Source organism: Haemorhous mexicanus, chromosome 2 (assembly GCF_027477595.1).
Source record: "Haemorhous mexicanus isolate bHaeMex1 chromosome 2, bHaeMex1.pri, whole genome shotgun sequence".
In the NCBI taxonomy this organism is placed as follows: domain Eukaryota; kingdom Metazoa; phylum Chordata; class Aves; order Passeriformes; family Fringillidae; genus Haemorhous; species Haemorhous mexicanus.
The window spans coordinates 113,256,862-113,284,464 of record NC_082342.1 but is presented as its reverse complement, the minus strand read 5'-3'; the positions used below and the strand labels follow the sequence as shown (position 1 = coordinate 113,284,464).

The window sequence follows — 27,603 nt, the reverse complement described above, 5'->3', positions numbered from 1 at the left end:
AGAAATTTACCTAGGAAAAATAGAGGCTACAAAGTTTTGTACTAACTTACAGTAAATATCCTTTTTTTTTTTTTTTTTGGTCAATAGAAAAACTATAAAAAAAAAAATTGGCCAAATAGCCACATAATTTACATTTATCTTGTTAATTTATCTTATCTCTTTTGTGGAACTTTTCTGTGGCGGCAACCGTACTGGCTAGAAAAGAACCAGCAAAAGATAAAAACCCCTCCTCCCACTCCCAAGACCTTATTAAGTTCATGTTGGTATATTTAAACCATAAGCCAAATGTTTCTATATCTTTTCAGATTTGTGTGATGAATTCTGTGGCCATATAACCTTCTGGGGTTTTTTTCCAGTTAAAATATTGGGATATTGTGGACTTTTATCATCTCTCTGCAGCAGAAAGTAATCATGCACACTATGTACCTTTCAAATATTCCATTTAAGTTATACAGAGGAAAGCATTTAGCACTTCTTGCTTTCATAATTGTGTTCATGGATACAGGGGGGGTGTAGTATATAGCCAATGAGTCAGTCTAACATGGGGTGTTGTAATTACAATTTTATTGAGAAATAAAACAGCCTGCCTCCTTTTAAAGGGATGCATCTTCTCTGAAGCAATAGCAAGCAAGGCTTTGGTAGTAATATTTGGACTGTAGTTGTATAAAATGTTTCAGCACTGGCTAGTAAAGCTAGAAAATGTGCTATGATGTTTTGACCAAGAAAGCTTTTAAATCAGTGATGTGTCAGCAAAAATATAACATCCTCAATTTATGTAAATTTTAATTATTAATTTTCAATAGAGTTCTAGAAATACTTGTATTATTGCTTTTACAATTTTAGGATCATATATACAAGTTTAGTATTTTACATATATGCAAAAGGAGAGCTGAAGTGTCTTGTTTTCTATAATAGATGATGATGGCATAATTCTGTGGCCAGTTGAATCAGTGGGAACTGTATCTCTGGGATGTAGGTGAAGTCTGGTTTGGTCTTGAATGTATGCTTTAGAAATTGTCAGCCATGATATTTTGGCAAGTTACACTGTTGTGTAATGTGTGACAGAGAAGTCAGAATTGAGCAACTGGATACAAAAATCCTCAAAAACAAAATCAAAAAACCCAAACACTGAGGACTGTTGTGCATGAAGAGATTATCATTTATCAGGTATTTTGTACCACCAATAATGAAAAGTGAGATGCACTGATAAGTAGAAGTTCTGTAAGATGACTGCATTCGCAGCCAGAAGACCAGAACTTTATGTGTCAAAGCTCTTTAAAAGCAGAGGAGCCAAGCTCAGCAGAACCACATGAAAAATGTAAAATTCCTTTTTGTATTTGTTATTTGAAATCTGTCATTTTTGATGCAGCATTTCTGCACATTTCCAATGTATTATTTATGACTTCATAGAGCACAAAGTACTTTTTATTACTCTTCATTGTGCAAAATTCTTTTTCCTGTCCTGCAAAATATCTCTTGACAGGAATATTTTTGTAGTACATAATTTGAATAAATTAATATATTTATGTATCATCTGCTATCTTAGCATCCAATAAGGGTCAGTGGATTGTACCATTCACACCCAAACCAGGAGAGCATTCTGACTAGGAATACTTCCTAGGAAAATGTTCTGCCTTAATTTATAAACTCAAGTCCTGCAGATCATACCATGTACTGTCCTCAGTGATCAGGATTCTGCATTTTAGATTTGACATGAAACTAATAAACTTTTTTCTTTTGTTATTTGAGTTCTTGCCAGCAATTATTTTCTTTTCTTTTCCCCTGATAAAATATTCAAATAGCTTTGGGACTGTAGTAAATACTTTGATGCCCATGAAAATTATGAAAGACAATTTATGAATATTTTAAGATTAGCCAGATAAACTGAGTTACAAAATGTATACCATCCATAGTAAAACTCATTATTTTTTCTAGAAATACTTTGACAGATTTAATTGAGAGCCTTGTAGAGATCTGCATTCACCAAATCAATTCATTCACCTTTATCAATCAAGATTATAAACTCCTTGTTATTAACTCTGTTTGTTTGAGCTCTGGTTCTCATGAAGTAGGAAAATGGAGTCTCAGCACTTACACTGCAATTCTTCACTGATTTTTTGATCATGCAATTGGTGGATTATCAGCACAATGGTTTAACAATTCAAGTAGTTTTCAGTTACCATAGTTCCTCTCATGGCTCTTGAAATATTCTTGAGCATTAGTAATTTATTCTTTTGGAACTTTTCAAGCATTCCAATATTTGCTGCAAATAAAAATTAATTATTCAAGTGCTTCAGCAAATTATTTTGATGCTTTTGAGGCCACATTTTGTGCAGAGAACAAAAGCCACTCTTTGTTTTACCATCTCATTACTTAAATTGATCCTGTGATTACTCCTGTTCTGTCCCTCTTTCTCCCATGCTCATGTATGGATAATTTGTGATTCTGAAAAACAGAAAATTGGTAAAGTAAAATCCTCCATGGTCACTGGAAGGAAGGACTATAAGGAAAAATTACTAAAATTTTAAAATTAAGTGTAACAAAATATCTTTACTGCAAGAATTTGGTAGAATTTATGAATGCATTGATTAGCATTTAGCCAAGACTTTTTGATCAACTTCAAAGCTATAACTTTGCATATTTGTACTAATTTTCTTCTAATTGTTGATAGCTTTTAACCATATTGATGGCAAGGATTGGTATTTAAAATTAATGAATTCTCTCTTACATTTTGCTTCTCCCTAATATTGTGATTCAATAGACTAGGATTATTCAAAATAATACTAGGATTTTATACTGAGACATAAAATCAGATCAATTAGTCAGAATTCTATGATTATTAGTCATTAATTTGTCATTTATCCTATGATCCATTACCTATTAGTGCCATTCCATGTGTTCTCTTACATCAAAATTTATATACCTTGAGCATTTTCATTCTGTCTTCATTATCCTTTCCGTATTGGTTTTATTTTTTATCCTTCTTGCACATCTATCTTTTATTTTTATTATAAGAAAAAAAAAGATCAGTAATTTCCTGAAATTACAGTCACTCTGCCTCTTTGGACCCAAGTTCTGATTTAATTACTGGGAGTAATTTTAGTAGTTTTTTAAACTTTTTTCATTTGAAATTCTTTTGGTTTGTTTTTAATTAGTTTAGTTTAGTTTATTTGTATTTGAGTTTTCTTAATGAAAGAAAATATGGGATTCTAATTTTTTTTTAAGCTTAAAGTTATATACTATATTTTTCCTTTGGATTGAAACCTATTTCAATTTTTTTGATTTTGTTTTTAACTTCAGTGTTTTATACCTGTGCTTCTCAGTTGCTGTGTCTCAAAGAAAAAGAGATTCTTCCTTATAATCATTTAATGTAGCCCTTCTTAGTAGGAATAGTTTGCCACTGTTTGTCATGTCACACCTCTGCCCCACTCAAAGCTGCAGAAACAAAGGATGTCATTAGATGTAGTTATTTGCAAATCAAATTGTTCTGGGACTCTCATAAGAATTCCCCATTTCAAATTTTAAAAGTTCCATTAATGATAGTTTTCCAAAGTCCTTGGTAAGACACAAGGAACAAATTCCCTTTTGGAGATGTTTCACAAAAATTCTAATAATCACAAATGAGAACATTCCTTACTATATAATAGCATAAAATATCACCTCCTCAGATTTTATATGAAGAAGAATTAAACCTGCAAAATGCATTTATTTTGGCTTAGAAATAATATATTCAAACATTGAAGGAAAATAATTTAGATGCAGGTAGAATGTTATTTGGTATTTCCAAAATTTGTGTAGATTTATAATTCTTAGAGGCACAAAATGGAAGAATTGATACCTGTTGATTAAATTCCAGTATATAAAATCTTCCAGAATAACATTAATATTATTTAAAGGCACCCTGTACATACTAGATTTTAAGTTATTAAATAGAGATCTGGTAATTTATAAATTCAGGGTTTATAGTCTCTGTATTTTATTTTCTTGTCACATTTGATTACAATTTAACATGTAATACAAAAATGTATCCCAGGAATATTTTAACAATTACAGTCATTCTCTTCTATCACTAGAATGAGACACTGTGGTTGAAAAAGAAATAACAGAAACTATCAAGATTGCGCACAGAAAATTGAGCTGGGAAAAAGATACAATTAGTGATCACCAGATTTTGTCACTTTTATGAAGTCCTTGTTTGTATTGTGTTTCCTACTTCTGATCTTTTTCAGGTGCCCATTATGGATCTCTTCAGACAAGTAGAGGAGCTCTTTGGGGACATTGGTTAATGGTTAATTTCCTTGCACTTACTCAAGAGATATTTTTTAATATCATAAATTCTAATTGGATGGCTGACACCTGGACTGGAAGTTGTACTTCATTTTGAATTAGTTTTGAACTGAGGAAATACTTGTGCATGTCTGGCAGTCTGTTTTTGTGAAGCTAATTCCTGGGTAATACAACACCTGGTATCTATTTGTTTTAGGTGTAATTTCATTTGTTGCTCAAGATGAAGTCCAGCAGCAGCCTCAAGACAGCAGCTCAGCACAGGGGACAGATGGTGAAGAGGCCCTTCAGAGACTGCCAGCCACGACTCCACCAGCTCCTGATGCAGCTGACATTGGTATGTTTGTTATTATGGATGCATTCAATGTCAATTTTCCTAAAATTACACCATAATGTGTTTTAGAATTAAATGAATATTTAGTATGCACAGCCTACAAAAAGTGTGTGAAATCCTTTTGTGCTTTCTGAAACATTTTAATGAATTGTTAAGCTGAGATTTTTCTTTTCCTGTTTCCCCCCCCTCTTTTTACAATGTCAGTGACTGTTGCTTGTTGTTGGAGAGGGGCAGAATGTTTTTAATGGTTTCTTTGTAACTCTCCAATAATACTGTTAGTGCTGATGTGAAAGCAGGCCTTTTCTGAAATTCATATTGCTTCACCTCTGGCACTGTGGAAAAAACTTTCTTATAACAGTCAGAGGTAGATACTCCTTTGGTACAGTAAAATCAAAAAGGAAAGATTCCAGAATACCTATTCACTTTCATATTGTCACCACCTGCTTGATTCTAAGCAGTATCTGCATTACTTTGAGATTTCAATTGTACCAGAAGAACACTTTAGTGGTTACACGAAATAGACAAAGCCAGGTTTTTTTGTTTGTTTTTGGATTAATTTCTCCACTTTCCTATTTATATTTGCAAGTATAGTTTTGCCTGCAGAACCATGTTCTTTATGCTTTTAATATCTAATTTGGTATATATTTAAATTATCAAACATTTTTTAATTGATTAAAGAATATTTCTTGCAGGGAAAGCTGTCAAGGAAAGTTTTGAACTAAGAAAGTTGGTTTAGTCAATATTGAGTTTTTTGGAAATTAAGAAGGGCTTTTAGATTGGAGATCTCTTTGTCTTTATAACTGTATTTTCTAGATAAATTAAAACTAGGATTTATCAAGCTCTAAAAAGAATTAGAAGCTAATTTTATCACTAAATTAGAAATAACTCGAGTCAAGTCAATGTGAATATCAGAAAGTCTGTTCTTTTATAGTCTATTAATAATCTGTACAGCAACATGGAAGCTGGTTGATGTTAAACCTCCTGCAACACCTCATTGGAACTTTACAGAAGAAGAATTTTAAGAAGGATTAAATTAAGATGATATATGCAGATAACATGGTAGAGACAAGAATTATAAATTTTCCAGATATTAAGTGGAATTAATAATAAAAACAATATAGAGGGCAATGCCAGGTAAATGGGAGATAATCTACAAATCTCTACTGAAAGCCTGAGAATATTAATGAATTTAGTTAAGCTTTAATTGCCCAAATGAAACATTTTCTCTTATGAGATATTTGCAAATCTAGGATTTATCAGTCCAAAACTAGTAAAGGCTGTAACTTAAAGTAACTAAACATAGAAGGTTAAGCAAGAAAATAGTTTAGGAGGGTGGGTGTCTCAGTACTGTCCCTGTCACTGATATGAATGGAGGGTTTTGTTCTTAGGTAGAAAATCCAATGTAACTTCATGGTTTGCTATTATCATTACTGTAATACTTTTGCTTCGTGTGATTCCCTAATTACAGTGTGAGACTGATTAGTCTATTTATGCATTTCAATTTTCAAACATGTTTGACACATTAAAAGACAATAAATAATACCATAAAATATCAGTCTAATAACTTGCTGAGAGGAGCCAGCTAATCAGCCCAGAATCAGCTCTTTTGCTGCCACTAATTTACATGGAGATAATCACTCCCACACAGAAAATCCCATTGCTAACTGGAGCAGTCTGCACACTTTATTTCTATATGGCTGCCTCAAGTTACTTCATCTTCTCTTTCAGTTGCCGTTTTTTCCTATTTTTCTGCAACTCTAGTGTTTTATCTCTGTCTTATTGTGACCTACATGTTTCTAGGAAACTGTACTGACTCAAGCTGCAGGACTGCTGGCAATGCTTAGGGTATCATTAGGATTATCCCCTCCCCTCCCCTCTTCAGCATCCCTTACACTCTGTCCAGCAGCAGGACTCAGCACTAACCTGGCACTTCAGCCCCAGTTTTCAGTGTTCTGCCAGCAGTGATGTCTCTCAGTGTTTGTTTGTACAAGACTGGGCAATTTTGCATGGGCTGTTGTCTGCACACTTTATCTTATGGTGGCTGCCCTAAGCATTGCCTTTGGCCAAAGATTTTACTTCCCACTTTGTCTTATGGAATGAAGTTAGGTTTTTATGTCATTGCCAAGATTTTGAATTTCCTTTTACTTGAAAGACTAAACATCAGAAAGATACACTACTTGCAAATAGACCATCATGAAAAAGCACAGTCAGAGGGGCCAAGCCAGACATTTATTTTGGCAAAGCCTGGTTTAGTTGTCTTCTTAAAGCCAATTTATGCTTCCACCAGGCTTTCAATGGCAGGCAATGTTTTCTAGCCTAAGTTGTCATTGTAGTTCTTATGAGATGTCTCTGAGTGTCTTTCCTGTTGAGTTTAAAAACTGCTTCCAAGTGATTCCTCGAGCACCTGAGGCCTTTGGAAGGTAATGGTTCTTGCACATGTGGTTCTCCTGGACTTCCAGGCTTGAAATCAATCCCTGAGGGTTGAACATCTGTGGGAACACTATGGGGTATTCATATAAGGAAGATGTCTTCATATAAGGATAATGTCTTTGTTCTAGCAACTGTTGAAGTGATTAGGAGGTAAACTATACTCAGGATGGCAAAAATATAAAAAAGTTTAGCATTTGTTCATTATAATTCTTTTAAAAGATTATAAGACCTGAGGATGCAATGTTAAATGACAAGATTTATTCAGTATTTAGGCAGTAAGATGTTTCACATACCTTTAATATATTGAAATATAATTGATACATCTCACATGCATGTTTATTTCTGGAATTAATGCCTTTTAACAGGAATGCTCTATAAAATCAATTTAAGTTACCAGCCCATACATTTTGATTGGGTAGTTAAGGTATTCTTCAGTCCAATCTACATTCTCTATGTTCATGCATGGTATGCTCCAGTTTCAGATTAGTGCAAGTCTCCCTCTTCAGGGAAGAAATAAAGATCTATGCAGAGAAAATAATCCCCATGTAAATTGCATGCATATTTGCAAATTTAAAATACTAACCACAGCTTGGTTTGTTTATGGGTTTTTTGTTAGTTTTATTTTTGGGTTTTTTTCTTGGTTGTTGTTTGTTTTTCTATGATTTTTTAATAGCATTTTCACATTTGCAGCTATACTTATGCCAAGGCATACAAGCTTTGGGGAATGGTATAGCATATGTAGAACATTAAGTATTAGACTGTTTTATGCCTTCTTCCTTTGTCAAAAAGATTGTTCAATTACTGCTAGCTTTCTCAGTAGGTGCCCTTCTGCAGTGCTGCAGTCTGCTGGATGTTATGAATTTTCCTGTGCCCTTCTGAGACTCAGAACAGCTTGATCCTCCCAGTAAACTATCATGTTGTTTTGAAACAATTCAGAAATAGCAATGCTTAAAGGACCTATGGCCCACATGGAATTTCGTGGGGCATGGCACTGTGTGCAATTAAAAATCTGTGCAAACAATGCATTTATGCCATTTAAAATTAATAACAAGAGCAATCTGTAATTGCTCACAGAGTGAGGCTGCTGATGAACTTCAGGTTGCCTCACCCTTCCTGCAGGAGGTGTTGCAATATTATTGTGCTGAGAAGGCAGGTAGTGTTGCATCTGCACTAACCACAAATAAGTCACTCCTCTTGTAAACCTGTACATCTGCATATTTTTGGATATTGTAGCATGCAGGATTGCATTTGCATATAAAGAGATTAAATTTTATCACCCAATTTAAATGTCTGTGATGTGCATTATGCTTTTTTGAAAGTCTGTACAGGCTGTAAACTGTATTACTGAGAAATACATCATTCTGTTATGTCTGGCAGACCTCAAATGTGTATGTATGGAATTTTAAAATTAATAGCCCATTTAATAAAAAAAAAAATCCTGAAAAACAAAATCCCTAGCAGAAATAATGAGTGGGGCTCACAGGACAGGTCCAGGTGTAAGCCCTTACTTGTTGTCTGTGACAGAAAACATTCAGAGTGATATAAAAAAAATAACATTTTTGAAACTTAAGAGGAAATGAGCAACATAGCAGCAGTCTCCCTGCAGCCAGTGCTCTTGTTGTTATGCTGGAGTGTTTGACATGCCCTTTCTAGGTCATCATTTTGCCTTTCCTACCTTGTCATGCTTACAAACAATTATTATTTTACCCTTCAGCAAGTAATGAATTATAAACACACAGAGAGTACATAATGGTAATGCAAAAGAGCACTAATATTTACCAGTTCCTCACAGTCCTGTAAGCATGTCTGGGGCTGGAGATAATGAGGTGAGGAGAGGATAGAGGGAAGGTCCCCATCAGTCTCCTCTCTCATCCTGTTTCAGTTGCTGTGACCTGGGAAGGTGTTCACTGTGCCAGAAAAAAGGAAAAAGTCAAACTTTATGGCCTAATAGATGGGACAGTTCATAGGAAGTGGAGTTCAAATCAAATGTGGGATTTCTTAAAAAGTCTTGCAGTGTGGAGTTTTTCTAGCTGAATAATGACTTGAATCTTTTACATTAATCTAAATATTATGAAACATTCAAATTAATCTTTCACAAAAAATATTAAATTCTCTCCAAGATATTTGACATTCAAATTACTGCAACATCAACAATATTTTCTAAGGTTGAGAACAGCTTCCTTCAAGGTTTATGTTCAGTCCCTCAAGCAGAGGAAATAATTGAATAAACATTCTCAGAACCTGTTTGGAAAATCCAACAGTTAAGCTAATTTATAAACAGATTTACAAATCCAGAGCAAAGTTTATATATATATATCTTAATGATAATATGCATATTTATATCTTTCAAGTTTCTGAAAACTATGCAATTCAGAAATATCAATTAAAGCATTAGATCGAGTCCAAGTTATGTTTTTAAGGTGACAGGGAGTATAACTTACAAGAAAATAAAGCACATTTCTCCTTCCAATCTAATTTCTTCTTCATCTTCTTCTTCCTGTCGCTGTTGTTATTAATATTATTAGAAGTAGTGCTAGACTTTGGTAACTAGACAAGCTTGCACATGAACTGCTGCCACTGTCAGCCTTTGAAGCTAGAAATTATTCCTGAAGACTGTTTGTGATTAGGCCATTGTATTTGTGCAAGTAATTTTTTTGTTAGTAAAAGTCTCAGTTCATGTCAGTGTTTTCTCATGGATGAGTTTTGTGTCCATCTCTTGTCCCCTCAGTAACCTGCTGCTGGAATTTGCTAAAGAGTTTTGTGGTAATAGAAGCTGCAAAATAAATTTCCCACTCAGAATTCTTGGCTTTTAATTTATCCAAGACACTGGGAACTCCTGCATTCTCACACAGTCACTTACGGGGCAGCTTTGCTGAACTAACTAGCAAAGGACCACTCATGTTTTCACAGAGCAGGCAATAGATATTTCTTTGCAATGCTTTATTTGGTATGGTCTGGATTGTCTCTCTCAAAATGTTTCTTTTGCTTTCTCTGTGGGTAGAGTCCTAATAGTTCTTGGCACAACTATGAAATTTTAAGTATTAGGGAACTGCTGTTTGCCACTGTGGCAAAAGACAGATGATATTTTATACACTGTCATCAGAGAGTGAGTGTCTGTGTGTGCAAGAAGTTTTGTGAAATTTAGAATTAATTGTAAAAATTTGATTAGTATTTCTGGTAGTATATTAAATGATATTTGTGTTGTTTAGGAAGAATGTATCTTCTTTCATAATGTGATATACACATTAACTATTATTGAATGTTAGAAAGAATTGCAGGATTGCTTACAGTAACTTCTCTGGATTTATTGGTTATCTCCACCTTATTTGCCCAGCAATACATTGAGAAATTAGTAAGAACAACCTTATAAAGTTCATCTACTGTAAATATGGCAGACAATATCCATTAAATTAATGAAGGGTTTATTTTAATAACATGGAATTACATGAGCATGAAGATCTTCTGCTTGAAAATTAATGGAATTTTACTTCATCGTTTCTTTTTATTATTGAAGACATAAACTGCTCACACAACCCCACAATATGTTTTCTGAAATCTAATGAAAATCTGCCCACTTCATCATTCTGCTCAGGATGCTTTTTCATAGACGTGATTTTGTACTTTATGGATGTATAGAGAAATAAATGTAATTTTCCTAAAATGACCTGGGTGCTCAGCAGAAATCCTGAATACCTCTTTCAGGGAAGACATATTTTTTTTATCCCAGAAAAAATGTTGCCTTTTCTCTGTGTGTGATTTTGTTTTGTGTTGCCTTTCTGCCTTTCCCTAGGGGAATAAGATGAAATGCCTACTTTGTGACAGAGTTTAGAATGGAAAGTTACCCAAATCCCAATGAACTTGAAAGGTTCATTTTAAAGTAAAAGAAATAGAAAAATAGACATTTGTCAGTTTGAATGCCTTTGCATTTGCCTAGCTGTATTCCTGTGAAACACTGCAGTAGGACTGTATTAGGGTTGATAAAATGCTTTTGGTTACTTTGATATCTTTAGCAAACTGCCAGTGTTTTGGAAAAAGTATTTTTGATCTGTAAATACAGAATATTTTTTTTTCTAATAATGGCAGTCAGGAATCACTCATTGGGGTATAAAATTTGTAATTCTGGGCTATCTTCACATGGGAAATAGGCATGCTTAGCTTCAATATTTAGCACTTTTTTAAGAGGAAACTGCCTACACTGAACCTGCCTTGAGTATGGTAGAGAATTTAAAAGTGAACCCTGTCTGGAAGTGAGCTGGCTTCTCACTGAAGTCTCATGTAGTTTCATATCATAAAATCAAATCTAATTCATATTAAAGGTTCAGTTAAAAATTCATGTATATTCAAGGAAATGTTATCAATTTAGTTTCCTGGCAGCTAGAAGGGGTAAAATCTTTGAATACTAATTACATTCTGTAATAGAAATGAAGATATGTTGTACTCAGCATTTCTGGGGTCTTTTTGGTTTTTTTTCTTTTTTGAAAGTGCTGAATTGCAAGCTGGGGAATAGAAAACTTCTAGGGAAATAGTGCAATTGATTTTACAGTTGCAAGGGAGATTCTATAATTCAGTTGATTGAATGGTATTTGGCTGTCAGGTGAAAGCCTCGTGCTCCTTGTATGTGCTGCAACTCATAAGAACAGTTATTTGCTTTTGTGACACAGCACTAGTAAAAACTGGGTTCACTTTGTCCTCAGTGAGCTTATTTTTAATATGTTGTATTGACAATAATAAAATAAGGCTTGGAATTTCACAAGACAGAGCATGAAGTATATTTCACCACAGCATGATATATTTCACCACCTGGAGGATTGTTAAGGATCTTTAACAGGTCTTTGCTGCTAAGAGTTAAATTTAATAAGTCTTTGCAATAACTTAGTGCCATATTTTGAGCAGACTTCTGCAACTGGAGAATACCTGCTGCTTTTCTGATGTCTTTTTGTATTTTTTTGATTGCTAGCCTTGTCACAGTTCATTGTGTTTAACTAATATACTCTTTATGTAAGCTATGTTTCACCAATGTACAAACATATTCAATAATTTGTGTATGACTGAAACAAAAGTTGAAAGCAAGAATTAATTACACATTGGTATTGAATTTTTTGTTTCAGTGGAAGATTTTTACCAGTTCTAAAGTCATGCTAATTGAACATTTTTTTTAACATGATTTTTTTCTGGCTAAAGTTTTTTGATGTCAAATGTTCTATTTTAAAGAGTTCTTGATAACCAAAATGTTAAGTTTATGAACGTATTTTATGTAGTAAAACATCACATATTAAAAAAAAAAGGAAAAAAATTAAATAACCCTGGACTCTGAGCAATTATGTTTTCTCTGAAGAAATAAAGTATTAAATGTATACATTTATAAGCTATTTAACATGTTTTGTTTTCATTCTGATGGGAACAGGAAAACACTTCATTTTAAGGAATTTCCTGACTGGAAATCATCTGAGTATAACTTAACCTACTGTGCCAAGGGTATATCAGCTGTGACTGTGTGTACATGACTTCTGAGCTGGCTTTTGCTTTTCAGACATGTGGAAATCTTTGTGTGACACAGCTGCCCAAGCTGTTCACCTGGCAAGTGATTTCCTCACATAAGTCACAGTTTACACACTTAAAATGTGCAGCTCTATGCAAAACCTGGCCAGTGAATGCTGTTTCTGCCAAGAGGCAGAATAGAAAGTTCTATGTTATTTTACTGTATACTTTTAAAATGTTTTTCAAGCAATTGGTATTGGTGGCTCTTCTGACACAAGGTGTCTTTCCCTTCTGTTCTCTTTCCCCTTCTTTTTCTTTTAATGTGCTTTATATTGTGTTTGTGTGCATCCCTCAATATTACTGATGATTTTCCCAACCTTCCAGAGAGCCTACAGGATTTCCTTCCTTCCAGAGGAAATTTAAGATCCTTTTGTCCACAATCACCCTTAGCTTTATATGCCAGCATAATAGGAATGAGCAATATTTTTTCTCTTTCTTATCTGAGACCTTAAAATTTGATAGCCAAAAACAAGGTTCCCTTTGGATCTTTCTGTTACCTTTAGATTTTTCCAAAGTTAAGACATAGGTAGACAAAGATAGAAAAATGGTGTCAGTAGAAATAAAGAGAGATATGGCAAATGGAGAAAAAACAGTAGCCCTTTGGGAAAAAGCAGCAGTCCTTGGGGAAAAATAACCTCTTAAATTCAGTAAGTTGAAAGTTGTATGAAGTAAGAGGAAGCAGGGAGGGTTAGTACATAATTTGAGATCATTCATTTGACACAGTCCTGACTCTGTGTTTCTTAACAAAGTATCACAATTCAATTTATGTGAGCTAAAGATTATGCCTGGGAATGAGGGTGTTTTGAGACATTTTGTGGAATATGAGAGTGTGTTAGGTATAACTTGGTAGAAGTAACTTGTTTCCTTGAGGATTTTGACCACCATTCCTCTAGGATATTCTTCAAAGCTATTTACTAATAAAAACTGCATGACCTAGGTAACCCGTCCTGGCTCTTCTCCATCCTCACCCCTGCAAAGTTCCACTGATACTTTTTGCATTTTCTAAGTCCACCATTTGTTCCTCTCCATCAGAGAGGTCACTCCTAGTAGCAACCTTTTGTGCATATGGAAATTGTGAGCGTTGTCTTTCCTCAAAAATCTTCTCTAAGGAAAATAAAATAATATAATTTATTAAATAATAGTTCTTTCCTGAACTTCTAATTGGTTGTACAAATTTTCTATGGTTTTGTGTCTTTTCATAATTGCCTAAAATCAGCTACTTTATGGAGGGTTTTTTACTTTACTTCTTGAGTTATTCTTGTCTCTTTGCCCTTTGGAATTATTTCCCTATTCAACTCTTAGACTAGATTATTCTAAGTATCTTCTCCACTTAATCTCAGTTTATTTCTTTGCCAGTTCTTTGAATGAAGGTAATTATAATAACCAAATAACTGTGAGTCTTAAAGCAAATATCACTTATCTTCACATTAGAAGTTAAACAGTACTTTTAAAGTGTTAGTATTCTAAACAATCATTTCACTATATAATCTCCAATTATATAAATTAATGCTGAGTGAAAAGTTCTAGTTCTTCTTCCTTGCTATTCAAATTTCTAAAGCTATAGTGCAGTAACTGAAAAAGTATCCTCTTCCTGTAAATTACCACGAAGATTCTGCTTGTGATGGCAGTCTGATTTTGAGGTAACCACTTGAAACATGTTAATCATCTCTAAAAATAGAGAAAATTAATAGAGCCAGGCAATAAAAGACAAAAGAATGCCTTAAAGGGAGAGTTTTGAGAACTCCCTGTGACATAATATGTGTGAGGTGCAGGTCACTCCCAACACACAGACCATTGCACTTGAAACCTACCAACTTTTTTTCTCTGTTGTATTCATGGCAGATTCCTTATGTAGTAGATTGTTAAATGTCCCTGCCATCCCACCTCTTCAGCAAGTATTCAGTATTCAGGCTTGGTATGAAAGTCTGGGGTTCCTCTCAGTGTGTGGCTTTATGGTCCTAGGAAGGCATAGTAAGAAATGTAATTGAGACTTTGGACCTGTGTTGGTAAGGTTTGTGACAATGCTTTGAATTCATTTCCCCACAATGTTCAGTTTGTGGGGGTCCCCAGGACATGGTGAGAGATGAGAATCTGACTCCATGTTCTCAGAAGGCTGATATGATATGATATGATGCTATAATAAAACTATACTAAAGAAAGAGAAAGAAAACAGACAGAAAGCTTAACAAGAATGAGTAATAAAAACTTGTGACTGACTCCTCAGAGTCCAACACAGGTGGCCGTGATTGGCCATTAAGTTAAAACAATTCACAGGTTTGGATAAACAATCTCCAGACCACATTCCAGAGCAGCAAACACAGGAGAAGCTGAGGCTTCTCATCTTCCAAGGAGAAGAAGTCCTGCTGAAGGGATTTTCAAAAAATATGACAGTGACACCAGAATTTATTCCTCAAACTTTTACTAAGACAAAATATTTCCTTCCCTGTCCCCCTGCCCCACTTCCCCTCACTTTCTCCCAAAAACAACGAAACAGTGAAGTTTTGACTCTTGTATTGCAAAAATTTGCTGGATTTCTTTTCAGCGTTTGAATTTTTCTTGCTCTTTGAATACTTTGTGTTCACGTTTGTCATGATGCCTGCAGAGCTCAAAAAAGGTGAGGGGAGATGAATTCTAGTGCCAAATATATTACCTGTGGTCTTGTTGATTCTTTATCTCATGTTTTAGATCTGTGTTTACTAATGTCACAAGTGCATGGATGACATTCTGTAATGTGCCCTGAGTTTATTGCCATGCCATGGTTTCATCAGACAGAGTTTCACATTTTAATAAGATCAGATCCTGATTTCTGTCTCAGTGAGCACCAGCAGATAGATATTCTGTCCCCAATAGACAGGCCAGGCTAAATGTCATGAAGGATGCATGCCCTGGATAAGTGTAGGACACAACCCAAATGGAGAGTGAAAAAAAGGACTATGCAAGGTGAATAACCATATTTGCCTTATTTACATTTTCATCACTCAGCTGCAAGGGAGAAGGGAGAGCTGTGACATCATCATTTAAGGTACTGGGAGTTTATGAAGGACATCAAGAATATTCTGAGGTAATGAGATATTTTCCATCTTCCACATCCCACAGACATAGCAGATCTGCTGGGTGATTTTTTTGAAGTTGTTACCTGGGAGATGGAGATGAGAAAGTGTCTATGGAGTAAAGGTGTCTAACTGAAAAATGGTGTTAGAACATCCTGCTGTGGTGGTATTAATAGTATGGAAGACTGAGCTTCAAAAATGGAAGATACCAACGGTGTTAGTCATCCATTTCCTTGAAATAAGCTGTCTAGTGTTAAAATTCTCTCTTCTTCTTACAGTTTTGAGGAAGTTTAGGGAAAAGGAATGTCTTTCATGGGCTAGTGGTATCTCAATTTCCACCATAAGGTGGTGATGTTCATTTGAAAGGATGGATTTGAAGCCAGAATTTAAAAAAGAGAGGTTCTGGATTTCTGCCTTTTAAAAGGTCAGACACTTTTTCAGGGCTTTGTGTTGTATTATTCACAGATAATTCCAAGGGCCAAAAAAGATTTTGATTTTGCATTTTAAAAAAATGTTCTAATTTCCATTTCCAAATTTTCCTGAGTGGAAAAGGCTCTGGAGATACAGTCCTTGCCTGGTTTAGGATAAGTCCTGAAGAAAAGGAGCCTTAATCTATCTTGCAGATTTTCCTTCTGTAGAATACCCCTCTTCACCAAGCCTGTCTATAGGTACTATATTAAATTGAAAATTCTGAATTAATTTAATATTAAGTACATATTTACAAATGAAATCATCATAATTTAATTTTAAATTGCAGCATTTCAAAGGGATCACTTTCATATATCAGTTCCAATTTACATGTGCAAACTAATGCAATCTTTCATTCTCAGTCACTTTAGGACTGTCCCTCTGCATGACTTAGGCTGGATACAGAATGTAAGGCACACTTAATTTATGGAAGTTGCTTTTGGGGAGTTATAACACATATCCTTTAAGAACAAGATTAATGACTGATGAATATTAAAATATTTTTCCAAGCAGTGTTATATGGAGTACATGACATGAATATTCATTTAAATGTTCAGGTTTCTCAGATATGTTCATGTACAGAAAATGGCAGCTGGGAGCAAAGTTTATCTTGCCATGTTATGCAAAAGTATTTTTAAAAGCTGTAAATATTGATTCCTTTTATGGAAAAAGTATAACCCTTAGGTGAGAAAACCCATGAGCTCAAGCCTAAAGGTGAAACCTCTAAACTAATAACTTCCCTGGAAAAGTGTAGGTGTTGCCTTTTCAAGAATAAGTTAATCCTCATGTAGTAAATATGAATATAAATGTCTGACTTTTTGCATCATTTTAGCTCTTAATGTAATGGGGTTGCAATATTTTATTAATGAGTTAATGTTTTACAGCTTTTCCCCATAAATCAAGTGCAGATTTTATATACTTGGAAACTATAAGTGAAGAGAGGTATCTAGAGCCTGTTAAAACAAGATTTAACTTCTTTTTCAATGGAGTAGTGGGTCTACCTACACAAAAAAAATTGCAGGTTTGTCCTTCACCATCTGAACCAATTAGATTTATCTAGTGACACTGTCAAAGTCTCCAGAACCTTTTTCTAAAAGCTTTACATGTCTTAGGACTGATTATTGCAAATAGTTTTGTATCTGGAATGAACTCGGAGGTTTATGGTGAGTCTGAAATAATCCCCTAAAATTCTGTGAAAATATATTTTTTTTTTAATTTAGCATTGTAAGGAAAATGAAATTTTCAGTAAAAGTTAGCAAAAGAAATGGCAGGTCTTTTTATAGTAATTCTTAGATAGTTAAGGCCAGTCCAGTTAGAAAAATAAGGAATATAAATAGTCATAGGCTTCACAACTAGTCTGTTTCACATAATTTTTATGAAAATCATTTATTCTAAATCAAAAAGATTTAAATTTTGATTTTTCCTTCATAAGCTCTTTACATTTGAAAGCTGTTACATGTTTATATATTGTAGGAAACTAGACAAAATGTCATTTTTAATTTATGTCTTACATTCTGTAAAGTCCAGCAATATACCTATGAGGACAACAATAAGGATGCTCACTCAATGAGAATGTTCATAACTTCCAGTCTAGGATTTTTTTTGAGAATTAAGAAATCATACTGTTATTTTTATGCCTGCTATTCCAAAATAAATCCATACCCTTAAACATCCCTATGTGTTTTATTAAAAAATGGAATTGAATGTACTTTATTAATTTTTATTACTATATAAACTCTGCAAATATTAGGTAAAAATGTTCTAGAAAGAACTCACATTAAATCTGAAAACAAAATATCCCTTAAATTCAGCTTTTTCCTTAAATAATTATATTTCTGATGCCAATACAAGAAGTCAGTAAAATTAAGATGAAGTATTTAAAATAAATCAATGTACTTAGCAGTATAATTCAGGTTTCCCCACTGTGTCCATATCACACACACACCCTCCTCCCAAAGACTCTGGAATTTTGCAATTTTCAGGACACCAAGGCAAATCTTCCTTCATCATCAGTGCTGTGTCATTCAGAGCTGATGGACAGCTCTGTCTCCATCAGGAGGGAAGGATCTCTTCTTTTTAGAACTGACAGCACATTTAAGGGCTGGTGTAGCAGACACAGGATGGATGAAAAGTAAATTTAAAGAAAGGGGACAGAGAGATGAGAAATTTCAGCTTGTGGCTGATATGGTAATGAGGTATTCTCATGCCAGTGAGTAGAGAGGAGCATCTTGTGAGGAGAAGGAAAGGGATTTCAGAATAAATCTTCAGGATGTGATGCAAAATAGAAAATTAAAAGTATATGGCTTAAAATACTGATATGCTAAGGAAGATTTTGTGACATTTTTTAAAATTGCACAATCAATGAAGAAATCAGGCAAAAGAGAAACAGTTTATTTGTATCACTGAAGAGAAGCAGCAAAGGCACCAGACTGATTTGATAACAAAAGAATATTCAGCTCAGGAAGGAAACCCAATAATTTTGTTATGTCATACAAGCTGGAATGAGTTTTAGAAGGGAAGTTTGAGGTTTTAACTTGAAATGTTTGTTGAAGGTTCAAGTTTAATTTTCATGTAAATTGTAATTTTGTAATCCTGTGCTTTAAATACAGAACTGTCTGTTCACAAATGCAATTACTGTAAATAAATACTAGTTGAAGAAATTGACTTGTTATTAAGGAATGGATACAGAAATAATGCCAAAAAATTTCGGTTTTGTTGCTCCCCCAGCTCAGGTCAACTACATGAAACAGGAATTACACAGCTTTCTATGTTTCTAATGATTCCATAAAAAACCAAAAATTACAAAGTAATTGGGAAAAGTTCTAAAACCTTTAAATTAGGAAGCTCTTTGACGGTGGTGCTAAGTGAATATGCAGCAGCTGACATACGGAAGGTGCTGGTTTGCACTAACCATTAGTGACAGATGCTTGACCCTGACTAGTCAGGGTGAAAGCCTGCTGACCAAAGGAGAGACTAAAAGAGAAGGTGGTGGAGATTAAATATTGAAGTAGATGCATTTTTATGTTCAGAAGATTTGTGCTCGCTCCTCTCTAGTGGTGATTCCCATCTGAAGCACTGAGTGCAATTTGTTTTGTTTCTTTCATGAGATCTGACAGGATCATGACCTGGTGGTTGCATAAAGCAGACTGAGGATTTTTATTTGTCATCGAAGGCCCGGAGTGAGGAGATAAGAGACCCAAGCCTAAAGTCAAATGAAGTTTATCTCACAAGAAATCAAAGTGCAGTGCTCACGCCCTAAGAAAAGACTTAAAATGCATTAAAAATGTCAATGGGGGTTTAGAAAAGTCGAGGGAAAAGGAAGAGTGCATACTTTTTTTTTTTTTTTGCCTGCTTTTGAAATGTGTGCAGAAAACAGAAGCAGAGAAATATAACCTTGTTCTGTGTCTTGAGAGGGAGCTATCTATGAGTTTCAGCCTGAGTATATTGAGTTTATCTCCATTGCCCCTGATCATTGAGCCTTTCCCAGCAGCTACTCTCTCTGGCAAAGTAAAACTCTTTGAAAAACTCTGACAAAAAATAGTGAAAGAAATTCCCTAACTCCTGACCCTCTGCTTTGTACATTAGAAAATGAATTTTTAGTACTACACTTCAGCCATGTAAGTTGTTTTTTTGGGTTTGAATGCTGAGATAGAACTAAAGGAAATTCCAAAAGCATTTGCTGTTATTTTGATCTGTTTATAGTATTTTATTTATTCCAGGAACCTTAAGCTTTATATCTTTGGAAGTGACTTCTGAGTATTCTTTAGTGTAAGAATTAGTTTCTGACTTGTGGTTTGCCTTAGGAAGAAAAAAATTTGGATCAAAATTAGTCTATAATTACTTAGGGATGGGGATACTTGCAATAAATTGGCCTTGATGTAGCCTGTTCAAATAGATTATATGGGTAAGGACATGAGCAGGGACTCACCTTTAAAGTCACAATTAGATATCAGGTTTTCAGCTAAGTGAGGATAAAGCCCTGTGTTTTATGTTTTTAACAATGCAAGTGGGCAGCAAACAACAATTCAGCTTTGTTTTCACTGAGTAAAAGTTGACAGAACATCAAAGTTTATACAACTTCAAGGCTTAATACTAAGCAGAAATTGCAGAAATTTTCAGTCAAGGATTCAGCTGTAAAAATAAAAATCTGCTCCTTCAGCAGAGAATTTCCAGGTTCATACCATGCATTAAGAAAATTGTTTCCATGAAAGTATTTTAAATTTTTTAGGGAAATGCCCAGTGGTATGCAAATAATATTATCATTGAAAATATCTAACTATGTGTAATATCATTGAAAAATTCTTACAAGGTATTCCCTCCCAAACATGACAGCTCTTTCCCAGAAAGGTAATCTGTAAGTACTGAAGATTATTTAGGGTCTCCAGAAAAAATATTTGAGTTTTCAAAAGTGAGAAAAAAATGTAAAGATAAATGAATCTAGGCATTCAAATGCATAAAAAATAGAAAAAAGAAATCGAGTTTCTAACATAGAAAAAGGTTTTAATAGCTCAAAATACTTGAAGTCAAAAGTAAAAGGAAAGCAACTTGACCTGAAAGCTTTGCTTTTGAGAAGGGTCAGAAATTTTAGAGTATTTTTTAAGCAAATTGAACAGAATAAATGACTTTGTATATTAAAGGAAGAAGAGAGAAGGGAAGTAGACAATAAGTTTTATATTACTGCAGTTATGAAGAACAGAAATGTGATTCAGGAAAGTTATGAATGCCAAGGAGAAATGTGTGGTCAGAGAGAAAATGAAGACTCTAAGTGTATATGGAAAAATAACTTGGCTGCAGTATATAGGAATTGCTGGAAGGTCTAATATTGTACTGACAATTCAGGGTACTGTGTAAACCACATTTCCCTTATTCACACAGCTGCTGATTTTGTCAAAGAATTCAAATAGTTTTGTATGTTGTGGCTTCCCTCCCTTATTGTGATGCTTAATAATTTTCTTTGGAATATATAAACAGACTCACATCTGTAATTTCAGAATTTATGCAGGAGACCTGTCTAAAAATTGGCAACACATTCTCTGCCTTTTCATTTCTTCGTATTCCAAGCTGACTTAAGCAAGGGGTCACATGCTGGTTTGCACCACCACAATTTAATACGTGAGATCTTTTTGAATTCACAGACTTGCAGAGTGGTTTGGGTTAGAAGGGACCTTAAAGGTTGTCTATTTCCAGCCCCCCTGCCATGGACAGGGACACCTTTCATTAAACCACAATTTTTGGGCAGACACTCTCTTGCAAAGGTGATTTGCTACTTTCTTTTTTATCAGTCTGCTTGGAAACCTTTCTGCTGAAACCTCAATTTGGAAGAGTCTCTCTGACCATTCCCCTCAAACCAAGCTCTAGAGTTTAGAAAATCCCTGAACTCCACTGTAATGAGCACTGCAAAGAATTAATTTAGATTTTCTGCTGCAGCCTTATCTTCCTTGAGCATTCCTTTTCCACCCTGATCATCTATCAGCCCTTCTGAGTTTGTCAGGCTTCAGATGTGTTTGAAAAGGTTGTGCTACTGCTTTTTTAAATCCTCAGCAAGTTGTCACGTGAGGGTGGAGTTTTTTTTGGTATGAGTGTTCTTGGAGGTGTGAGGAGAATGTGGCAGCATTGTTAATTTTTTATTTACATAGCAGCTTATATGCTTTTCTTTTTTCCTTAACTGTACAGACATTAATTTGTGAATGTGTTACTTTACTTTAATAAATCCCTTTGTCCTGCAGTTTAATCACACATCCTTGGTAAATGGAACTTGGCTGTTCATGCTTTAATTTTTGTTTCCTACCTGAATTTCAGAGCTTTTCTGACAGTTTGACTGCATTCTTGAAGAATGTGATGTCCCAAGCTATGGGTACTCTTTAATTTTCTTTGGGTCTTTTAATTAAGAACTTTTATTTCAGTTTCCAAGGCAGTATGTTCTGTTTTGGTGTAAGGTGATCCTCCCTTTTTGCACAAGTTACCTCTCTTCTCTGTATTGGCTTTTTTTACCTTTTGTAATTGATTAAACTCAGGGTTCTATACATGCCACAATCCTTTAATGGACACTCAGAGGATCTCTTTAGCTCAATGATGCTAATTTTTATAGATTGTAAGACACTGAGGCTATTCCAGACAGGTTAAGCCTGGAATCCTGGTATTTAAACCCTGTAAATTGTGTGCATATCAAATTAGCCCAAAGAAAATGGGTAAGTAAATACAGAATGTACTTGGTGGAAATTGTAAGAAAATAAGGCTAATAAATCCTGTCAGAAACTGTTTTACTGGAAACAGGGTTTGGAAATAATGTCATATATGTGGAATATGGAACTGTAACAAGGAGAATGGTGACTGAGATGAGCTGGGGTCACAGCAGAAGAGAAAACCAGTGGGAGCTCCCAAGGCTAATGCTGTGGTAAAGCAGGAGTGCTAATGGAGATCTCTAGGGTATAATTTAGGAAAGTGTGAGTAGGAAGATTAAGGCTATTTTCATCTCATACAGTATACTGACAAACAGGAATAGTGCAAGTAGTTCTTGGGTTGGCATTATTAAAAGGTGCTGAACAACTCTTTTTATATGAAAAAATCCTACCACGTGAAATATTGGTGCTGTGAAAATCAGGCCTTATGGTAGAGATTTCAGGCTTAATTTGTTTCATCTATCTGAGCAAGATTGATGAGATAATTTTATTAACATTCACGACTGTGTTCTAAAACCAGGAAAATGCTAGATATGACAATTATTGTGTGAGAGGAGCTAATTTTGATTTCCTGATATAAAATTACAAAAGTACTGTCGGTTTGCTCTGAAGTTTTAGTTACAAATCAATGATATTTAAAACCCAGAGACAATGTGGTAGTCTAGGAATCTAATTTGCCAAAGTGCTATTTCCATTCCATTTTTTGTATATATTAATTTTGTACTGCTTTGAATCCTGACAAGAAGGGATTAGATAATACAGTGTGTTGACACTGATTAAATCAGTTCAGGATTTGCTTTGTCTCAGTATGAAGAGTGACTGGCATTTCTGCTAAAAGTTCAAAGTTCTCATTGATTTGAAGGCTGCTAGGATTGATCACCTCATAGGATAATTTGTAAGGCATTTTTGTTTTTCTAACATAGGAGAAAGTTCTACAAATTGCAAAGTGTGGTTCTCCTTGAAGATTTTTAGCAGACCTGCAGCAGCAGAAAGAACAATAGATGTGGACTGCAAAGCTCTGGTAAGACTACTCCAAGTGTCTAATTTTGTTCTACTGCATTAGAAGAAGAATTTAATTTTTATTGTTGTTCTGGCTGCTATCACAGAAGATTAATCCATTTTATTAGGTGACCACACAATCATTTTTTGAGTAATAAAATTCAATACTTATTAAAATCTCATTTAAGCTCAGTGATATGAACTAAAATAAATGCTTGAATAAAAGTATCTTCTTTATCCTGTTGGAAAAATTACACTTTTATTCTTTGGATCTCAAATAAGCCTGAATTCTAAAAAAACCATTGTATCTGTTGTCCCCAAAAAGTCTCTCTCTTTTGGTACTTTACTTCTTTATGCATGCCAAATTATTATTGTCATTTAAATTTCTTTAATCATTGGGATATATTTAATCATGTTTGTTTTACTAAATGAATACACACTGCCACTCTTAAAAAATTTAAATTATATTAGTCATATTAGAAGAACAATTGCATCATATTAAGTATGCTTTAAGTCACTTAGCTATGTAAAGATAAAATATTTTTTGTTATGTTTGCTTAATAAACAGTGTTTTGTTTCCCACTGATTTGTAATTTTATTTGTCTTTGAATTATCATTTTTAAGGTGTTTGTTTTCAGAGCTAATATTTTTCCTATCTTCTGTAAATGGATTTTTGCTTTATTGTCTAGACATCCTGCTTTCTGCATGCATTGTAATAACAGGTGCTGCTAACAGGTTGTATGAGTAGAAATTACTGGTATGGTTTTTTCTGCAGGAACATTTTTGCAAATAAAAAGATGTGATGGAGGTTCTAGGGAAATACATCTTCCAGTCACAGATGCTGGGAAGGGAGATAAATCTCCTCAGTTGATTTTACATGTGTTCAAATGGGGGCTAAAAATCCAAACCAGTAAGCACATCTTAAAATATTTAAATATCATTGTCCATGTATGACTTCAGGTTTTCTCTTCTTTCCTTGAAGTTCAGTGTCTTGACTGTGAACTTCTGTAGGGAAGAGAAACAGATAATGATAGTTTCAAAGTCTTAGTGTTGGATGAGTATGCTGGGAGGTGTCTTCTGCTAGTGAGGAACATTAAAGCTGAACTAAAAGAGTTTGTGATTTGAGACCTTGAAAAGAGCAGTGTAAGTTTTTGTCCCACAGGATCATCCATTGTCTTGTATCATTTTCTGATCTGAAAATTCTCTGAAGTGGTAAAAGGGAAAGCTAGATTTGAAGTACACTATTGACTCCTATTGTGTGAGAAATTCTCAAGGTGCATTTGAACTCTTCCTATAAATTTTAATCAAATTCAATGTGAAAGCTTGAAAAAAACACATTAAAGTACAAAATACTTCTGCAATGTTCAGGGCACTGAAATGATTTGCCTTAAAATTTGGATAATTCCTTTAAAGGAAGGTGAAGGAGGTAAAGAAGTAGCTATGTCTCTTCTTCAGATCTCTGTGGAAAATGTAATAAATTTTTTCTTATTGATGAGTTTGGAAGGTCAAATGAATATTTCTGTCTAGCAAATAAAAACATATGGTTACTGTTATGGAATTCTGATTGCTGAATTAACTGGTTACATGCCAGGCACTTAATTTTGGAGTGTGGGAGCTTTCTGTCTCTAATGTAAGGGAATGGCATTATCCTAGCTAATGTCTCAGTAGAACTGTCAGTGTGACACCAGGAAAGAGAACCAGTGCAGTCCTTGACTGCTGAAGAATGGTCAGACATGAACAGAAAGCAAATCATGCTGGTGGTACTGCTATTAGACTGTGCACACCTCTGGTTCTTGAAGGTTAAAAATGGTTTTGAAATACTGGAAGAAAATCAAAGAAATCTCCTAGAAGCATGGGGGACTGGAAAAGCAAGCCTTGTCATATGAATGTTAAATAGCTCTATCAACTTAGTTTGCCAAAGAAAAAATGGAGAAGAAATGTGATCATTTGCTAAAGAATATTTAGTGATGATGTCTCAGTTTTGCTGACCAACATGCATCAAGAGCTAATGGCCAAAAATTTACATCTGAGATTTATTTAATCTTGCATGAAATGTCCCAGTAATGAAAACAATAAAACATTGGAAGATCTTACTAGTGAAAACCATAGTCAGAGTCTTCTGAAGGTGAGAACTTGAAATTGCTTCAAAATCTGATAAATATTTAAAAAGCATAGACACCTGGTACATCTACTACATCAGTGAGTCAGATTTAATGAATACATTGATCTCTTTTTGACCTCAGAGTCTTCTTCCTTCCTGGCCCTTGGAAGGAAGAGAATTAGCAACATTTAATTTAAAATACTAATAACACTGCTTTTGTATGGTAGTTATAGCTGAATCTCATCATCAAATGCAATACAAATTTATCTTCATCGTGTCAAAAGTACTTTTCTGTCTTACACAAGTGATCAGACTTCTGAAACATCTGAAATTGATTACAGCAGAGGTGAAGTTGGCAGGATGGAGATGCTAAATGAGCCAGGTGTGGCATTTTCCTGTTCTTGGTGGTGGCCACAGAGACCAGCAGCCTGCAGGCAGCGAGGGAGGGCCCAGGGAGCTGAGGGCTGGGGGGCACCCCAGCAACAGTGGACAGTGTGGGATCATCTTGGCACATGTCCTGTTATAGTTGATGAATATATTTGCTTGCAGATTCCAGTTTTGTGTTTAGGTTGACTCAGCCTTGTGCACTTCATCCATGGGTGTCTGTCTGAAATGCACTGCCTGTGGCAGAGTGACAGCTCCCACCACATGGAAAGGGGAGGTGAGAGGTGTCAGGATTGAGGCCAAGTTTCTGGCTCTGTGAATGTTCTGACCCTGATGGATGGCCTGAGGCACTGACCATCAGCTGATGCTGCTCCTCTGTTGAAAAATACAGAGAATTCTGAAGAAACAAGAAATTCTAAGGCAGCACCATGCAATTGTCTGTAGCTCACATCTTGGTGTCAGCATAGAGTTGCTCTCTTCTGTTTTCAGTATATAAAATCAGCTAAAAAGAAATACCTACCTAAAATTTAGGACTGTACTGCCCCCACCCCAAACTCATGCATTGTGTTGCCATCCTCATTTAATTTGCTCAGAATTTTCTGTGGTGTTATTGCATGTGCTTTCATCTATCTTTTGCATAATGCTTAATTCTGATTAGATTAGTGATCTTGAATTGGAAGAACACAGGATTTTCCAGTTACATTTACCTTTAGTTTGCTTTGTTATTTCCGTGTCTTGACATCCTTAAGGTGAAAAATTTCAATATCAAAGCCTGTCTGCAGACATGTATCTGAAAGACTTAGAGATAATTTGGCTTAACTCAAGTTTTTTAAAGAAAAATTTTAAGTTTGCATTTCTACATTGTGAGACCCATCTCACTGCATATTGTTTCTGGATGAGTTTTTTGTCTCAACCTAAAATTCAAAGTGGAGATTGATTAGTTAAATGAATCAAGCCCAATTTTATGCTGCCCAAGTTTTGGTAAATTTATTTTGACCTGTTATAGCTGAAATAATTTAAGCTTGTACTTTGCTATTAACCAGATTATGATTAAGGTGTTTTTGGAAATAAAAATATTAAATAAATCAAAATTGAAAGCCATAAGCCATATTGAAAAAGTCATTCATTTTAAGCTCTAGTCTAATTTCAATTATTTTAACCACTGTATATCAGTAAAAGAAATACCCTTATTTGAATAGGAGAAGTTATCTAACTGGAAATTTAGAGTGAAATGCTATTGTAGCCCTTACTTCTCAGGAGACAGTGTGGGCTTCTGGCTGGGCACTGTCATGGCACAGGCTCCCCAGGGCAGTGCTCACAGCACCAGCCTGGCAGAGTTCAAGAAATGTTTGGACAATGCTCCCAGGGTGACCCCTGGGGTGTCCTGTGCAGGGCCAGGAGTTGAATTCGATGTTCCCTTCCAGCTCAGCATATCCTATGATCCTGTGAAATGCATTTTAAATTAAAATGTAATAGTTTCTTCCGAATTTTTACATAGAAGCAGGGTAGTTCCCCCAATTTGAGGCACATCTGTCTCTAAATTGAATAAGATTTAATTGTTTTGGTGCACGTGGTCAATAGAATATCCACCATGAGTCGTTTGGTACAGTACAATGGTTTAAAGGTCAATACAGCATTTGAATAAGAAAAATATTGTAATCTCATTTTCTGTGTGTAGAAAAGTATAGTAAAAAAGGAAAAAATGCCACAAACTTGGCTTTTAATAATGCTAGTACTGTTTCATATTTTTATGTTTGGAAGGTTTGGGATAGAGAAGCAGTTTCACTTCTCACTTTTTTTCCCTGGTCATTAATACTCATGGTATCTCCTGTGTTG

General features: G+C 34.7%; 1 protein-coding gene across 1 annotated transcript in view; it reads left to right on the top strand.

The window, feature by feature from the left end:
• The window catches only part of CFAP47 (cilia and flagella associated protein 47), a 259,804-nt gene that overhangs the window by 133,457 nt on the left and 98,744 nt on the right, over window positions 1-27,603 (top strand). Inside the window, exons 50-51 of the mRNA XM_059840326.1 lie at window positions 4,484-4,621; window positions 23,207-23,304. Coding sequence (XP_059696309.1) covers window positions 4,484-4,621; window positions 23,207-23,304 — 236 coding nt within the window. The remainder of the gene's footprint in view (window positions 1-4,483; window positions 4,622-23,206; window positions 23,305-27,603) is intronic.